The following is an 18844-nucleotide window of genomic DNA, read 5'->3' as shown; positions in this document are numbered from 1 at the left end:
AGGGGGCGAAAACAGCGACGTGGAATGAGTTTTAAAGCATGCTAATGTACTTAACATTGTTCATGTATTAAAATAGTTATTTTAATAGAGATAAAGTATTATTAAACTTTAAATTTATAGCTAAATATATGCGTAATTGATATGACAGTAATACAGTTACTGAGGCAAAAAAAAAAAAAAAGTACTTTCTCTTTAATAAGCTCTAAAAGTCTAAATGCGTTGAAATAGTCATAATATTATTTGCATGAATTTATAAAAAATATTTACTGTCGAAATTTTGGCGGTTTTTCTGCTCTTTCGGATCGCTGTGCGGTCCTCGAAAAGCTTACGCCAAACCGATACCAATCATGTGCAACTTGTAAGTTAAGAAGAAAGGAAATTAATGTTGTCCGAGTGACTGTAAACAAGAGAAATAAGAGGGTGGAGTAATCGAATCAGCTGATGCCCTTGATAAGAGCCTTCATAACATAAATTGCTTATCGAGTCTGTGGAATGCTGTAAGGTGCACCACGACCTCGCGCACGCTCCGACTAGGAAGAGAACATAGCACAGCAGTCAGCTGATCAGTGCCAGTGTGGAGCGCGCAGCGTGCAGACATGGAGAAACCGTGCAAGTCCCTGCTCAGCAAGGAGGTTCCCGACATCGAGGTAAGAAAATACATTCAAAGAAATGTGTCAGTGTGTCGTAGGGAGCTGGGAAACAGTCTAATGACACTCTAAACAAAATACCGGAAATACTTTTTATTATAGTTTTCTGATCTGTAAAATGGTACTTAGAAAAGAAATCTAATGTCGTACAATAAATTGATATCGCAACAAACACTCTTGTGTAGCCTTCTGAATGAAACATTAAAAAAAAAAAGAGTTATAGCAGAGTACAGGGGAAAACAGTCACAATTATCTTAACAATGATGCCATCATTTAATTCAGTATATTGCTGCAAAATTTATTGCTGTTTCTAATGAAGAAGGAACAATGGATGACTGTATCCGTGGTGGTAATTCTCCTTTACCAATTTTGACAAGAAAAACACGTAATTTTGCTGTAATATACTGAATCAGATGATGTCACCCTTAAGAGAACTGTTACTTTGATTGTTTTTCTCCTCTACTCTTATGCAGACAATCATGCTGTTATAAAAAAATCACTACGAACGGCGCTCAATAAATTAAAAATATATGAAGACATATTATAGAATATCAACATTACAGCGTAAAATACCGATACATAAAATGACGGTCGTGTAAGTTGAAACGGTGATTAATGTTTAAGCCATTATTTAACGACGCTGCTATTTACGTGAAGAAAATAAAGATGAGATTTTGCGTCATAGATTTACGGAACGTAAAAAATTCTATCCTTTCCTTTATAAATGGTTTCAGACAAATTAATTTATTTCCTCGTTCACACGTTGAATTTGGACGTTGAATAACGTCTTCAATTGAAAGAATTGATAAATAAAATACTGCTACTATACTACTACTGTTATTACAATCTACTAATACTATTGTCACTGCTGCTACTACTACTACTACTACTACTACTACTACTACTACCACCATCACTGCTGCTACTAGGACTACTACTACTACTTACCAATACTATTACTACTGGTGATACTACTACTATTACTACTGATGCTGCTACTAGGACCTCCTATACTACCTACTACCACTACTATTATTACCATCACTGCTGCTACTAGGACTACTACTACTACAATTACCACTTACTGATACTATTACTACTGCTGATACTACTATTACTGCTACTACGATCTTCTATACTTACTACCACCACCACCACCACCACCACCACCACTGTTACTACTACTACTACTACTACTACGACCTCCTATACTACTCCTACTACTACTACTACTACTACTACTACTACTACTACTACTACTACTACTACTACTACTACCACCATCACTGCTGCTACTAGGACTACTACTACTACTTACCAATACTATTACTACTGGTGATACTACTACTATTACTACTGATGCTGCTACTAGGACCTCCTATACTACCTACTACCACTACTATTATTACCATCACTGCTGCTACTAGGACTACTACTACTACAATTACCACTTACTGATACTATTACTACTGCTGATACTACTACTACTACTGCTACTACGATCTTCTATACTTACTACCACCACCACCACCACCACCACTGTTACTACTACTACTACTACTACTACGACCTCCTATACTACTCCTACTACTACTACTACTACTACCACTACTACTACTACTACTACTACTACTACCACCATCACTGCTGCTACTAGGACTACTACTACTACTTACCAATACTATTACTACTGGTGATACTACTACTATTACTACTGATGCTGCTACTAGGACCTCCTATACTACCTACTACCACTACTATTATTACCATCACTGCTGCTACTAGGACTACTACTACTACAATTACCACTTACTGATACTATTACTACTGCTGATACTACTATTACTGCTACTACGATCTTCTATACTTACTACCACCACCACCACCACCACCACTGTTACTACTACTACTACTACTACTACTACTACTACTACTACTACTACTACTACGACCTCCTATACTACTCCTACTACTACTACTACTACTACTACTACTACTACCACTACTACCACTACTACTACTACCACTACTACTACTACTACTACTACTGATGCTACTACGACCTCCTATACTACTACTACTATTACTACTGCTGATGCTGCTGCTACTACGACCTCCTATACTACTACTACTACTACTACTACTACTACTACTACTACTACTACTACTACTACTTCCTGCGAGGTTACTGGTGATGTTAATGTGGTATTTGGCGAAATAGAACCGGGGATTCGTTACTCGTTTTACAGTTGGGGAAAACCTCGGAAAAATCCAACCAATCAAACTAATTTTGTAAGAGACTGCTCTTTACCTCGCCACTCCAACTGATATAATGTTTTTTCTGGTACGTGTAGAGAGTAAGGTAAGCATTGCTCAGTGACGGATTATGTAAGGCAAGCTCCCAGTTGATCGCGCTACCTTTTCCAAAAGACATAAGAACTAGAATAATTTTGGAGTTTTGGAAGGACACCGTAGCGCCGGGTATGTGACACACAAATCTATGACTTCTCGTTCTGAAAAGGAATTTTAAAATGTTACATTTGTTCGGATAAATTTTCTGCACATCTGAAGGGCAAAAGTAATTTTTCTTTTCAATAATTTATCATCATAATACACTGCTCCCTTGAATTGACTGAGCATATTGGGAATTAAATCAATGGCTTTCCCAAAACACTCCATGAAATATTTCATATAAAACAATTTTTATCTCGCAAAGGAAACAAAAACGAGTAAAAGTGTATTAAACGTTTTTTTTTGTTTGAAATATCTCAAAGAATGAATCTCTGAAATTAATGATATTACTTACGGTTCACCCTGTATAAATAAATAAACAAATAAGTAAATAAATAAATACATAATGTAATATGTGATTTATGGTTTAGTTTATATTTGATTTTTTTACACTAGTTTTAATTAATTTCTTCAGTAAGTTTTGGTTTGGTATCCATACGGTAATTTTAATTTTATTCTACGGCTCTAATAATAATGATAATAATAATAATAATAATAATAATAATAATAATAATAATAATAATAATAATAATAATAATACGATTAGGGAAAACACGGGAATTTTACTTGAAGCAAGTAAAGCGATAGGTTTGAAAGTAAATCCCGAAAAGACAAAGCATATGATTATGTCTCGTGACCAGAATATTCTACGAAATGGAAAAATAAAAATTGGAAATTTATCCTTCGAAGAGGTTAAAAAATTCAAATATTTTGGAGCAACAGTAACAAATTTAAATGACACTCGGGAGGAAATTAAACGCAGAATAAATATGGTAAATGCCTTGTTATTATTCGGTTGAGAAGCTTTTGTCATCTAGTCTGCTGTCAAAAAATCTGAAAGTTAGAATTTATGAAACAGTTATATTACCGGTTGTTCTGTATGTTGTGAAACTTGGGCTCTCACTTTGAGAGAGGAATAGAGATTAAGGGTGTTTGAGAATAAGGTTCTTAGAAAAATATTTGGGGCTAAGAGAGATGAAGTTACAGGAGAATGGAGAAAGTTACACAATGCAGGACTGCACGCAGTGTTTTCTTCACCTGACATAATTAGGAACATTAAATCCAGACGTTTGAGGTGAGCAGGGCATGTAGCACGTATGGGCGAATCCAGAAATGCATATAGAGTATTAGTTGGGAGACCGGAGGGAAAAAGTCCTTAGGGGAGGCCGATACGTAATTGGATGGATAATATTAAAATGGATTTGATGGCGGTAGGATAAGATGGTAGAGAGTGGATTGATCTTGTACAGGATAGGGACCGATGGCGGGCTTATGTGAGGACGGCAATGAACCTTCGGGTTCCTTAAAAGCCATTTGTAAGTAAGTAATAATAATAATAATAATAATAATAATAATAATAATAATAATAATAATTGTTTGTTACGAGATGAATAGCGGGAAGCGATGCTGCCGGACGAAGTACGTTAGTGATATCCTAGATCATATATATATGATCTAGGGTGATATCAATGCTTACATTAGGTGATGCAGTAGCGTCTATCCATTAAACAATATGCTGGTCATTGCTCTTGTACTTACGAAGTGAGAACTTAAGCAATTACAATTCGTACTGTAGTGGTTTTCAAGCGACTTAGTTCATGTGTCTCATCTTCGTGGCTACAATATTTTCTCTGGACGCGTGTAATGGGACCTATTTAACTTACTATAACTAACAGCGACTGCGTCTTAACATTACAACTATGCAACGTTGCTTAAGCGCAAATTGAAAGGGGTATAGATTAAACAATTATTAACACTTGCTTCAGTATAATAATTAGTATTCTTTAATTTATATACACATATTTTTACTAATGTTCTCAGACTGAAAGCCCCGTTTACACGGCGATTGTTCTTTCATGAGAGTAACTATTACAAGAGTGGCGATAGTTCACTCTCACGATTGCTATCGTTACTATTATCATGTTTACATGAGTGAGACCATATTATCACAAGAAATGTCCACCACTGTGAAGTAACGGTTAGCACGTCTGACCGTGAAACGAGCGAGCCCGGCTTCGAATCCTGGTTGGGACAAGTTGTCTGATTGGGATTTTACCTCAACCATTTGAAGCAGAATTTCTGGGTAATTTTCGGCGTTGGACCTCGGACTCATTTCGCCATCATTAATTCACATATCATCCATACCATAGTCCGGGTTAAGTTCACTGTGCGGCATGCTGTACTTGTACAAGGGCGCTCAATCATTCACGGAATAGGAATGGTAAGCACACTAAGTCCCAGGTTACAGTGCAAGCCTTTGGGTCTCTCCTCCGTTCAAGAGAAAAAAATCACAAGAAAATGTTCGAAGCGGGAATGGTTGAAGCCATGGCCAGAGTTGTTCAAGAATTAATAATAGTGGGGGGGGATGGAAACGGAAAAGAAAAGTGAGGTTAGGAAATGGATAGGGAGAAGTGAGAAGTGCTTCCAGCACTCTGATGTTACAGCTGGCAAATGAAGATACGAAATCGTTTTACGATTTGGTTCAGAATGTTCAGGTTATATTAATTTACAGCAGAGTATTTGTATTATATATTTGTAAAGTAGTTACAAAATATTATTTGTATGCCGAGAAACAGAAAATTAAAGAAAATAATAGATCGACAAGAAAATTCTGATTCTAAAATATATTTATACAGAGCGTAAGAGGTATTATTTTAACTGATGATTATTCATGTCATAAGGAAGATAAAATGTTCTTACAATTTTTTTCTAATTGCAATATTTAACTAATTGTTGAACTTTACAATATTAGACGTTTTGCAACGTTGCTGGATTGGGCAGAGGGGGTTTAGAAGTACACAGTACAGCTCAAGCGGGAAAGAGGGAATTTAGAAGTACACAGTACAGCTCAAGCGGGAAAGAGGGAATTTAGAAGTACACAGTACAGCTCAAGCGGGAAAGAGGGAATTTAGAAGTACACAGTACAGCTCAAGCGGGTACAGACATACCAGTACAAAACAGATGCTCTGTTCTAATGCAGGAGCGAACTATGACTATACTGTTTTTTACATAAAACGAGCAGCAAATACAAACGTTCAATCTCATTAATAGAACATTTTATCAAATTTACATTTTATGTAACAATATTGCTCCATTTTTTATTGTAGTCTAAAAAATAAACAATAATGATTTTCTGCATAATATCGCGCGAACTTTTTTTCTAATGCAGCATTTTAATCTCTCCCGCTTCCGTAAAGCAGTATCATTTTTAAACAAATTTCTGGTTGTGTGATTTTCGAAACGGGGTAAGAGATTTCTAGTTTCTAATTATCGTTGAAAAACTGCTACAAAAGTTCGCCGATTAGGTAACCTTCTTTGAGGAAAACGTTGACGGTACATCCTTCTTGCCTCACTTGAATTACGACGACTTTCTCCATAAATTAATAACATATGATATTCCTAAACTGTGAATGACATTGTAAGTTGTTTATCGAATACCTTATATTGAACTGCCATTCGCTCGGCAGTAGACCTATGGACAGGGAGCTTGAACTCAGCTGACTCGTACTTACGTCTGTGCAGAGTACTGCCTGCTGAACACGTTGCCACGTCTCTCACGCCAGAATATTAACAAATTTAAGCATGCATTTTTATTTAATTTCACGAAAACGTAATAGAACACAAATATTTATTTAAACTAATATTAACTCTTTGCTAGTTATATCTGCTGATGTAATTATTTTTGTAATTTTACTAACGATATAAGCAGTAGGCCTATAACGCAAATAAAATAAGAAAATAATTTTTTTTTTCTGGGAAAACTAAGAAGTTTTGACCCTATGTTGTATGGACATTTTTTGATCCTGTAGACCGTCCCCGACGACTGTGAAAAGGACGGCACTTATACTCCTACACTCTGTATGTATAGTATGTATAGGTTGTACTAAATACTATTTGAATTCCCCAATCTTACAAGGCAACCGTCCCAGATCACGGTGCTTGAATTCAATGAAAATGCATATTTAAGCTAATTTTCGTTCGTTAAGAAACGTGGTGATAGTCGTTCGTTTCGCCTTTTCCTCGTATACATCATAATATATTGACTGAAAATCGTTGCTACTTATACTGCTTTTTGTGCGCACTCATATCCTCATAGTTCCGCGACACCGTATCACAGCTCTCTCATTAATACTCTAGTCTATTTTTTTCTCTCTTAACTCACATTAATACAGTAGTAGTGCAATCCATGGCATATCATTCATGCGTACACTGTCCAACTCCATAGATATGAACTGTACATATGCTTACAAGAACCGAAAGCGGAATTTGGACCTAAAGTAAAAAAAAACGTGTAGACAAAGATAAGCCATTTAGTGTCGTGGCCGATGCAAGTAGTTACGGTAAACTAACAAAAAAATCACGCGAGAAGATGATTAATAGATGTATTTCTCCCGGATGTTAAGAAAGACACACTTATGGATTCGTGGAGTGGTCAGATAGAGGACACTATATTTACTGATGAAGTAAACAATACTTTACATGGTAAAACAATTGAAACAGAAATTATCCCTCCAAAAACTACAATATTTGTGCATCCCTTGGATGTGTATATTTTTTGGCAATATAAAATTATAATGCGAAGCCTAGAAGAGTATTTCAGACATAAAATTATCTGTGAAAACATTCCAGACACATTGCACGATAGGGGCTTCATAATGACATTACACCAATTATGAATTGCCAGTTTCATTCACCTGGCAGACTTGTGGATATGTGACAGTGAAACATGTGGCAAAGTTTGATAACGTTCTTGCAACAATGTTGCAAACAGAGTGGTTGTTTGTGTGTGTGTGTGTGTGTGTGTGTGTGTGTGTGCGCGCGCGCGTGCGTGTGCGTGTTTTTTTTAAAGAAGAGAGTGAAAAATGTACCTATATAAAATGCTTATACTGTTCAATGACTTTGTTACGACCACTTAACTTCGAATTCACGCTATCATATCTGTAGTACTCGGGAAAAGAGGCACAAGTCAAAAATGTTAATTTTACAGGAGAAGAAAAAAAAAACTGTCTTCACACTGATTTATGTCTGTTTGATTCTCTTCTGTATGAATTATTGTAATGGGAGAAATACTTATGTCTCTTTTCCCAAGAATTCAGATGTTCCGTAAGTTGTCAATAAATTAATAAAAAAAAGTTTGTGGAAACTGACTTATGCCACTTTTCCCAAGCACTGCAGATATTTAAGATGAGTCCCAAAGTTAATACATATTTTAAATTCAAATAGAATTTGTATTTCAGCAAGAGTACTGTATTAATGTGAATTAAGAGGAAAAGAAAATAGACTCAAGCAATAATGCGAGAGCTGTGATACGGTGAGGATTCGAGTGCGCGCAAGAAGCGGCATAAGTAGCAACGATTTTCAAGTAAACTAGAAAAGAGCGAAACGAATCTCTATCACCACGTTTCTCAAGGAACGAAAATTAGCTTAACTATGCATTTTCATTATATTCAAGCACCATGACCTGAAACGGGTAAGGTAGCGAAATTCTTATTTATAGTTGAGATAAAAACGAAAAAAAAAAAAAAGTTAACTTAAGTTCTAATGCTTTTTGCAAATAATACCTGGCTACTAGGATGCTTATCAGACTGTAGTTTATAATAATCAGCAGCCACAGTCAATAAGGTCACATTTCTTCCTCTCGTCTTCTCCTCAGTGACAAAATAATAACAGAATAGGCTACTTTTATTTTGAGCTTCTTCTGACTTCTTCTCCACGTCTGATGCGTGGATCAAGTGAAATATTGAAAACTCGATACTGTGAAGAAGAGAATAGATTACAAGCAAGAAAAATGGATAACGAAGATGTCACACATTTTTCTCGTTTTATTTTTTATGAGTCTCGTAGCAATTAATTTTATCATCATATTGATAATGGAATTTTACTATTTATAGTTTTTCTTGAACTTGTTGAAAACATATCTTTATAAAGGAGAGTTTTTTTCAGTGTAGGCCTACCTAAATAAAACGACTAAGTTTCTTTTTCTGAATTGCAAACAAAAGATAGTGTACTCTTTATATTCCCAAAAGTGAAACATTTATTTTCTTTTACAAATTGTACGGGTTAACAAATTAAATTTACACAGATTCACAGAAATTAACTATTCGTGTATTTGAGTAATTTTTTATATATTATTGTAGCATACCTTTTATGAAAACCGTCACATATTGCCACCGGTGTAGCTCAGTCGGTTAAGGCGCTTGCCTACCGATCCGGAGTTGAATAGGCTTAATGAAAAAGGTTCTGTGAATAACCGGAAAAGCCAGTGACAACCTCTTGTGTTTACTAAAAAAATAGTAGTAGAAGCTGATTTGGTACGTAGTCCTGAAATAATAGTTTCTTACAACGATGTAAATTGTGTGTTCCACAAGATGAGGAACTTATCCAGCAGCTACTGTGAGGAGGGTGAGTAGTCCTACCGAATGTTATAGTATATTATAACCAGAGCTAGGAAGTTGGTACCAAAACTGTTAAGTTGTGTGAGCTTGAACTACATCTCTACCGAATGAAAAGTAATAGCGCATCTTTCAATGTCAGTGAATCAGAACGACAAACTAGTACAGCCGGGTGGTAACCAAACATGTGCTCCAATCGCCCACGGCCTTAGAAGAAGAAAATAATAAACGAATAATATAAGAAAAACAATAATTTGTAATTATAAACTTCGTAAGTCCCAAACTAAAATAATTTATCCATACATATAAAAATAACATACAAAGTATACAATTATGATTCTAGCCTCATTATAACAAATAACAATACACATTTTCATTTCATCAAAAGAAACACTCCTTTTATGTTCAGAAAAAAAAATTGTACTCTGAAAATATTCGTTCTGCGTCACAAGACGTTACTGGAGCAAATCTGAAATATAATACAGTATTTCTTACTATAATCAGATGAACAATTACTTTGTGAATCTAATAGTGTATCTCGTATGTGGCACATAATATTAAATCCATAATTGTTTTCAAGAAAATTGTTCATTTCTGTTGTAATGACAGCTAGGAAGTTCGTATCGTAATTCTGATGTTGAACTTGGATTGTAACGCAATCGAATATTTAACGAAGAATAATCCGGGAAAAATAAACGTGTTACACATTCCTGTTTGCATAATTATTTAATAACAGATGAGTTTACTTTTTTGGATTCATGCATAATATTAACATTACGTAAATAATACAATAATAACAGAATAGCTCACTTTGTTCAGAACATAAAATATTAATATAAATTAACAATATTCTTCAAACTATTCTCGACTCTACACAGCTCCATAGAACGTCACTATGCGTAGACTGTGAACATGCTGTGTATCGTCTGTAACGAGCGGGAGCAGGGCGAGAGGCGGGTAATCTATACTCCTCGCTGTACTCAACTGAAATCTGTTTTGGTACGAACTTCCTACCTATGATTATATTATAATTAGACTTTGAAATTGAGATCTCAGTAGGAGAGACACAGGTTAACTGCAAGCGGAGTATTGAGCGGAGGTTGGTTGGGGGAACTGCTAACATTTAAATTCAGATTAAAAATAAAATAAATATGTAGGATGCTCTATTTAAATGACTATCATATATTTTTTTTACTGATATGCAACAACAAATACGTATTTTAATTATCTTATGATTTGGTGATATTTAATTTTAATTCATTTTATTCTTAATTTACTCTTTTATTATCAAATTAATCTAAAAGACTTTCATTCTGATTTCTTACCAATAACGAGATATTGGTAGCCAAGAAGATGGGAAGATGGCTTCTGAGGTAAAACGGGTCACTGGATCCGTTTCGGTGATGATGATAAATAATTTATTTGTCTTAGAGATCTCTTTTTCCTTGATACGTACCTCATAGTTTCATTTTTCATTTTATTCCACATATTAAGGAATCACGAAAATAAATCGTATGATGTTTCTTGGAGTCGTTATGTTGTGTTTTCTATATGAGATAAGAAACCCATTAATTTGTTCACTAAAATTTAATATAAATCCCGGATAAATTGACCGAATGCCAAATTTACCCATGGTCCAACATGGGCCATGAACCGGGGTGGCAAGTATCGGTGGGCGGCAAATATTTGAAACTACCAATTTTTTTTTTGTATTCGATCTGTGGAATTTTAAGAAATTTAATACAAGCGCGTATGATACAAGCGTTTTACTTGCATACGAGTACACAAACATTAGTAATGATTGTATAATTATCTCTTTATTATTTTCATTTGAATATGTTTTTACTTGTTGAACGACGATGTATCAACTGAGCTACACCGGTGACTCATTTGAATATTGATTATTCATTTCTCTGTTTTTGCTCTTCTTTTCAATTGAATTTTCGCACATCAATATTTATGTTGAAGGGGTAGCATTTTTTTAATGACCCAGGGCGGCAAAAATATTAAATTCAGTCCTGAATTGACCCATCGGTACCTACTGAATATGAAAAAAAAAAAAAAAAAGATTAATTTTAAAAGAAATCACTACACACGGACAGAAGGCATGCCAGAACAATTTATTTCTATATCAGAGATATTGGAAACGCATGTTTCTGTGAGAATATCGAAATAAACTTTCTGCGCCATCACAACTTTTCCTCTCTATATTTCATTTGCCAACTTCTTTTTAAGAAAATGCTGTAGACTAAGGGATTGGCAAAATTTCACATATAAAATTGACAGATTATTCAGTTCACTTACTAGAAAACAACTTTATTTCACACTTTGAAAATTAGGCTGAAATTAGAGTACCCTGTTTTGAGACAGATTTTGTCTCGCGTAATAGTTTTTCATAATTTAACAAATTCTAAAAATTCCCTGCATGAGTAGTTGAAGTTGGCTGCAATTTGCAGTTCCAATTTGATTAGACATACTGCGTTCTTGTTTCGAATATCCATCCACTTACTGTTCATGAGAGAAGACACTCTCTATATTAGCATCACTATCTGATATGCTTAAGAACCAAACTCAGCAGTTCTTCCAAATTTGTTTGGTTTTAAACTCACGAGTACCAAAACCCATTTCTGGCAAGCATTATCGGTACCTTCTACGGAAATTGCACATTTCAATGCATATCTGGAACAACAAATTCGTTATACAGGGTGTTAAAAAGTATCCAATATTTTAGGAGGTGCTAGTATGCATCAAAACAAGAAAATAATGTCTAATAAACATGGGTCCTACAACACATACTTTCTGAGATCTGAACACTTGATCATAGGAGGTGCTCAATGTGATGTCCATTCATGGCAATGTATTCCTCTGTCCTTCGGCGTAAGGAATCACGCACTCTTTGAAATTGGTATTAATACGTCAATAAAGTCCTGATAACGATTCTGAGTTAATCTCTGTGGTAGCACGTATGGCCCTATTAATCTATCACCAAGAACGCCTGCCCATAAATTCATTAAGAATCGGTGCTGATACCTTATTTCTTCAACTGCATGGGGATTTTCATCAGCCCACACATGCTGATTACGAAAATTCATAACACCAACTCTGCTGAACCCCGCTCATATCCAGAACCAGACTTTTGTTTTCAGTATTCCTTGCGACGTATCTTTATTCCATGCCAGGGGTGTCAACTACAGTATGATTATCCGGTAGCCTACTGTATTATAGGGCAGAAAAGTGCATTGCCATGAATGGACGTCACATTGAGCACCTCCTATGAACAAGTGTTCAGATCTCAGAAAGTAGCCTATGTGTTGTATGACTCATGTTTATTAGACATTATTTTCTTGTTTCGACGCATACTATTACCTCCTAAAGTATTGGATACTTTTTTAACACCCTGTATAAAGCATATTAGGCCTAAATAATATTTTTATAGCAAAATTAAATGCTTGAAATAAGGATAAGTGAGATAATCTTCGGAAGAGAAGAAAAATACAGAAGCAGGGAGATTATTAGATTTATGGCCAAATACGAGAAGTAACGGGAAATACCGAAAGGTTGGCAACCCTGATCTATACTCTGGTTAATGATAAAGTAAGAAATGTATTTCATGTTAAGTAAATGTCTATATTCCATGGTAAAATGTGAACATTTTGTGGTTTCAGAACCTCCTGAGCCTGAATCCCAGGATCAAACCATTCGCCAGCGTCGTACCGTCTTCACGAACGAAGCAAGGAAAATTGCAGTGGAAGAGAAATGCAAACAAGAAGTGCGATGTAAGTATGGCAGCGATACTGGACGCGAGCCAATCCTGAATTGTGCTAAATTAATGTTATCTGTTCGCGTCTCATATTTATTGAAAGAGGAAGCAACAGCTGGCCATGACATCATTAACGTTTCATGAGTGCATGATGTAGAACATTAATGTGAACTGATAGTGTGCTATTGAAGCGCTGTTTGATGAACTTTACCAGAAAATCACATTTTATAAAACATTTTTAACGTAGAACTATGTTCTTCCCCGAGTGTGGGTGAGGGAGTACGTACGGAGTTTCGGATAGGCTGACCAGACGCCCCCGATTTTGAGTTGCTGTCCCCGGTGAGCAATTGTCCCCGTTTTTGTCCCCAGAAATTAATTTCGTCCCCAGAAGTTTTGATTTTGTTTCAGTAACATTTTACACGTAAATATTTAAGTATCGTGATGAAACTGCTGCGATTATGCACATTTCTGAACGGTTTTCAGTATGAAACAACCAGCGAGCACAGTATGAGATATTCTGCACACTTTGAGAAGAACATAGCATCTTTGTCTTTATTCCCGTTGCGCGGAAGTGTTAGAACTGCCGCAGTGTCCATTTTTAAGTCAAACCAACAGGTGAAAAGTGGTCTGATGTTTTTCAACATTTCAAAAAAAAAAAAAAAATCCATTCCATTTGAAGATCTTCTGAAAATAGTGTCATTAATCATGTGTCTTTCAGTCAGTAATTCATCATTTGAAAGACTTTTTTTTTTCTCCACAATGAACTCAATCTGGACTGATGAAAAGTCAAGAATAAAAATTGAAACGGTTAAAGCTTTGCTATAAGTGAAAACAAACTTTCATTTCTCATGTGAAGAACTTAGTGTGAAGCTGTGTGGGAATGAACAGATCCTTAAAAAGATATATTCCTCAGACAAGTACTTGTAAAATGTGTTTTTAGAGTTCAGTGTGTACAATATTATGTGAAAGACTTCCGTGCAAGTGTCAGTACTGAAACTGAATTCTTAGTGGCTATAATTCTGTGTATGAGTTACGTGTGTTTATGCATTTAATTAAAAAAAATTAAGATACTCTACAAATTTAGTGCGCGAAGTTCTATTATCGTATCTACTAGGCTATTACATGTATTTTGTACAACATTTCAACGCAGAGTGACTAGATAAGTGTTTATGATTTTTCTTGAAATTGCCGATGTTCCCTGTTAGACCATAAAAAATCTGGTCAGCCTAAGGATGTACCAAAAAGTACAAAATTTGAAACATTTAATGCACAGAAACTATAAGAGCTACGTTAATGATTTATTTACACTTGGATAGAGGACAGATCGCTTCTAAACCGGTTGGACCAGATGCGTGAGAGGCGAGGGAGGCGCGGCGAATATGGCCGTCTTTAGCGACCTCGGCGCGGAGTCGCTGTATGAGTCAGGACCAGTTGTGTCAATGCGACTTGAGATACGGAGGCGAACAGTACTCGTTTTTATCTTAAAGATATGCTATCAGTGAATAAAATACCATTTATCTGGGAATTAAATTACGGGAGTTACGAGAGACTGTTCGTGAGAGTAGTGGGGACATTTCAAACATGCCCAAGAAATTCGGAGCAAAATATCATCGCGACTGCGAAATTCGCTAAGACGGTGGCTGAGGGTACAAGGATTCAGAAAAGACCACATATTGAATGCCGCGCTCGAGAGTGGAATTTTGATTCTTTGTGTAGTGGAAACAGAACGGGCGCGCTTCCGAACAGGGACAGCGGCATTCCTAAGGTTAGAGCTCAGTTTAGGTGTGTGTGTGTATTAATCGAACATTAGTGGCTAGAAAATATTGAGAATAGAACGCATGTTTATATGACACACGCGCACGCGCACGCACGCACGCACGCACACACACACACACAGACACACACACAGCTCTAACCTTAGGGGAAATGCCGCTGCCCCTGTTCGGAAGCGCGCCCAACAGAACTACTGTAAATATAGGTGGCTTTGACATGAAGTGATATTGATATGTTCTGTTTTTCAGATTTTTGTAGTCATTGTTTTGTGACGGACTTGGTGTTTTTAAACTGTTGAAATACTTTCAAAAAACAATAGTTCCCCATATATAGGCTGTATTACCAACAGTTTTTGGATGTGATGAGTAGGAACTAGGTATTTTATGATGTAGCATATATTTTTTGGTAAGACTGATATGTTCTTTAAATATATATATATAGATGCTTATTATGAAAAAAACTGTTTGATTTAAAGTACTTTGTTAATTCATACTTATGCGTATTTGTCCATTTCTATGTGATAGAGCATATTTTAGTCATTTAATGGTCATATTCGGCATTTTTTCACTCTTTCAAGAAGTAAAGAACATTTCTCATACAATTTCTTTCTTCCATGTTAATTTGAGATGTTAAATTTCTCAGAATTACAGGATAAAATAACACAACAAAGAACCAATTAGCTGTAAAGTGTCAATAGAATGGATGACTCCCTTATTCCACAAAAATTCTATAAGTAATTAACTAGTGGACTTACCCGTGTTAATTATGTAAGTCTGTGCGGCTTACAGCTGTTTCGGTGCATCATCACACCATCTTCAGAGCCTACTAGATCTCGGCATCATCTCGAACTTCTCTGCCTGTTATGTGGGTGCGTTTGATTGTTGAAAGATGTTGAATAGTGGAGTCAAATAGTGTGTGTGTACTGAAATTGATCAAATTCTCAACACACAGATCAATTTCAGTACACACACACTATTTGACTCCACTTTTCAACATCTTTCAACAATCAAACGCATCCACATAACAGGCAGAGAAGTTCGAGATGATGCCGAGATCTAGTAGGCTCTGAAGATGGTGTGATGATGCACCGAAACAGCTGTAAGCCGCACAGACTTACATAATTAACACGAGTAAGTCCACTAGTTAATCAATAACTTATATTCAAGTGTTAAAAGTAGTGTACGCAAGATTCAAAATGGAAAAATCCTATCTTACAGGCCAGAGGAAGAAGTTCTATCAATAGACCTAGAAAACGTTGGAAGTTAGATTGAATAGTTCATGGGAACGGAACAAGTCTATTGGGCATGATGATGATGATGATGATGATGATGATGATGATGATGATTACCTATAGCGTGGTAGCCAGCGGTTGATATTTAGTAAATCTACGAACCAGCTTTGTTACGAGCAGGTAGGAAACATCTTCTATCCACTGTGCTCAGCAACAGTTTCGTAACTAATTCGTATATAGGCTACTGAATCCAAACAAGCGATATTCTATCTAATCTCCAAGCAACACTTCAGGATTCAGTACTGAATGTTATTTTATTAGATAATTACGAGTAGGTTACGCTTCGTGTACCGGTACTTACAATAGGCCTAAATCTTCACCAGCAATTTCATTGCATAACGTTTACCGGCTATTTTACTATTTTATTGTGTAACGTTTAATCTAGGTGTTACGCTTCATGTACCGGTACTTAAAGTGAACCTTCACCAGCTATTTTACTATTTTATTGCGTAACGTTTAATCCAGGTGTTACGCTTCATGTACCGGTACTTAAAATAAACCTTCACCAGCAATTTTATTGTGTGCCATTTAATCCAGGTGTTACGCTTCATGTACCGGTACTTAAAATAAACCTTCGCCAGGTATTTTATTGCATCACATTTAATCCAGGTGTTACGCTTCATGTACCGGTACTTAAAATATACCTTCACCAGCAATTTTATTGTGTAACATTTAATCCAAGTGTTACGCTTAAAGTACCGGTACTTAAAATAAAACTTCGCCAGGTATTTTATTGCGTAACATTTAATCCAGGTGTTACGCTTCATATACCGATACTTAAAATAAACCTTCCAGTTATTTTCTTGCGTAACATTTAATCCAGGTGTTACGCTTCATGTACCGGTACTTAAAATAAACCTTTACCAGCTATTTTATTGCGTATCATTTAATCCAGGTGTTATGCTTCGTATACCGATATTTAAAATAAATCTTCACCAGCTATTTTATTGCGTAACATTTAATCCAAGTGTTACGCTTCATGTACCGATCCTTAAAATAAACCTTCACTAGCTATTACCTTTTACGCTATGAATAGCACAGAAATGTGCCCTCTTTGTTGTCTGTACTGTTATCTTGAGTTTTCAACTAATCTGTTTGGTAGAATATTTAATGTCTATGTGATTGCTTTACGACCAGTATTTTTAATTGGTTATTTTACGACACTTTATCAACTGCTAAGGTTATCTAGCGTCTGAATGAGATGAAGGTGATAATGCCAGCGAAATGAGTCCAGGGTCCAACGCCGAAAATTATCCAGCATTTGCTCTTAATGGATTGAGGGAAAAGCCCGGAAAAACTTCAACCAGGTAACTTGTCCCAACCACGGTTTGAACCCAGGCCCGCTCCTTTCACGGTCAGAAATACTAACCGTTTCTCCATAGCGGTGGACTAGGACCAGTGTTCACTCACAAACAAGTTGTATGCGGTAGCGAGTGATTGTGATTGATTGAATAACAAGATTGGTTGAGATAAAATCACACCATATCTTTTGGCATGTTTCTTAATGTTCAGAATTTCGCTGTACTTTAATATGTTCCTTTATCAATTTATTATTTTCAAGATTTTTAACTGGAGAATCTAGAAAATGCACCTGTTGACACATTCATGACATTGAATAACTACCACCAAATTTTCCATAAATATGTTTCATCCAGAAATGCTACAAATGCTAAAATTTTAACTTTAGAAGTGCTATAAAATGCTAAATCTGATTTCCAAAGTGCTAAATTTTTAATTTTAAGTTGCTAAGTTGTTTTGGACTTTTCATCTGCGAACTTCTTCCTTTTCCGTTTCCTTTTTGTTTCGTTTCTTGTTTTTATTCCCATACCTCCTCAGACAACTTCAAATTCTTCTAGTGTTGCAAACCATTGTTCTCTGAACTGCGTTCTTGTGTGAAATTATCAGAGTAATGGCCAACAAAATGAGTCTTATAATATAAGAATACTTTCCTTCATAGGATCCAATGCCTATCCTCATAATAACTACAACTAATTTCCTTATTAACAGATTGTACTGTACCAAACGCACGTGAATAGTTTCAGCTCCTGTAATAAGATAACAAATGAAGCTACGTATCACGGCACCTAAAACATTTCGCTTCAAGTGTTTGTTTACCTCAGCATCATTCTTATCTGGAATTCAGAAAATTAATCTTTCCTTTCGTGTTTGTTGTTCCTATTATACAATATTTTCCGCTCCTTCACATTTATCATGTCGTAGCTAATATGATAATCAGTCAATCACGCTATAATTTTTTTAATTAATAGCTCAATTTCTAAGGAAGACATAGAAAATAGTTCGAAATGAAAATATTTTTTGAAAAGTGAGAAAAAAATACTAACATCGATAGAGGAGACCACACTTAGCCAATTGCTGTTCTTCTCGGACAGATGGCTGACCTGTCGCAGAAAGTGAGATCATTCATTCATAGTTTTCTGGCCAATGGCAGGTCCGTCACTGCAAACCCAGC

General features: G+C 35.7%; 1 protein-coding gene across 2 annotated transcripts in view; it reads left to right on the top strand.

The window, feature by feature from the left end:
- Positions 1-18844, top strand: part of su(r) (dihydropyrimidine dehydrogenase su(r)) — an 87932-nt gene that overhangs the window by 12447 nt on the left and 56641 nt on the right. The window contains exons 1-2 of one of the 2 annotated variants that reach the window (XM_069830840.1): positions 490-647; positions 13216-13326. In XM_069830840.1, the coding sequence (XP_069686941.1) occupies positions 597-647; positions 13216-13326 (162 nt within the window). In that variant the 5' untranslated portion in view covers positions 490-596. Of the gene's footprint in view, positions 1-489; positions 648-13215; positions 13327-18844 lie in introns of those variants that run through there. The other variant, XM_069830841.1, reaches the window with a different exon arrangement.

Source organism: Periplaneta americana, chromosome 7, assembly GCF_040183065.1.
Source record: "Periplaneta americana isolate PAMFEO1 chromosome 7, P.americana_PAMFEO1_priV1, whole genome shotgun sequence".
Taxonomy (NCBI): Eukaryota; Metazoa; Arthropoda; class Insecta; order Blattodea; family Blattidae; genus Periplaneta; species Periplaneta americana.
The sequence above is the reverse complement of the archived record's forward strand: the minus strand, read 5'-3'. Positions and strand labels throughout refer to the sequence as shown.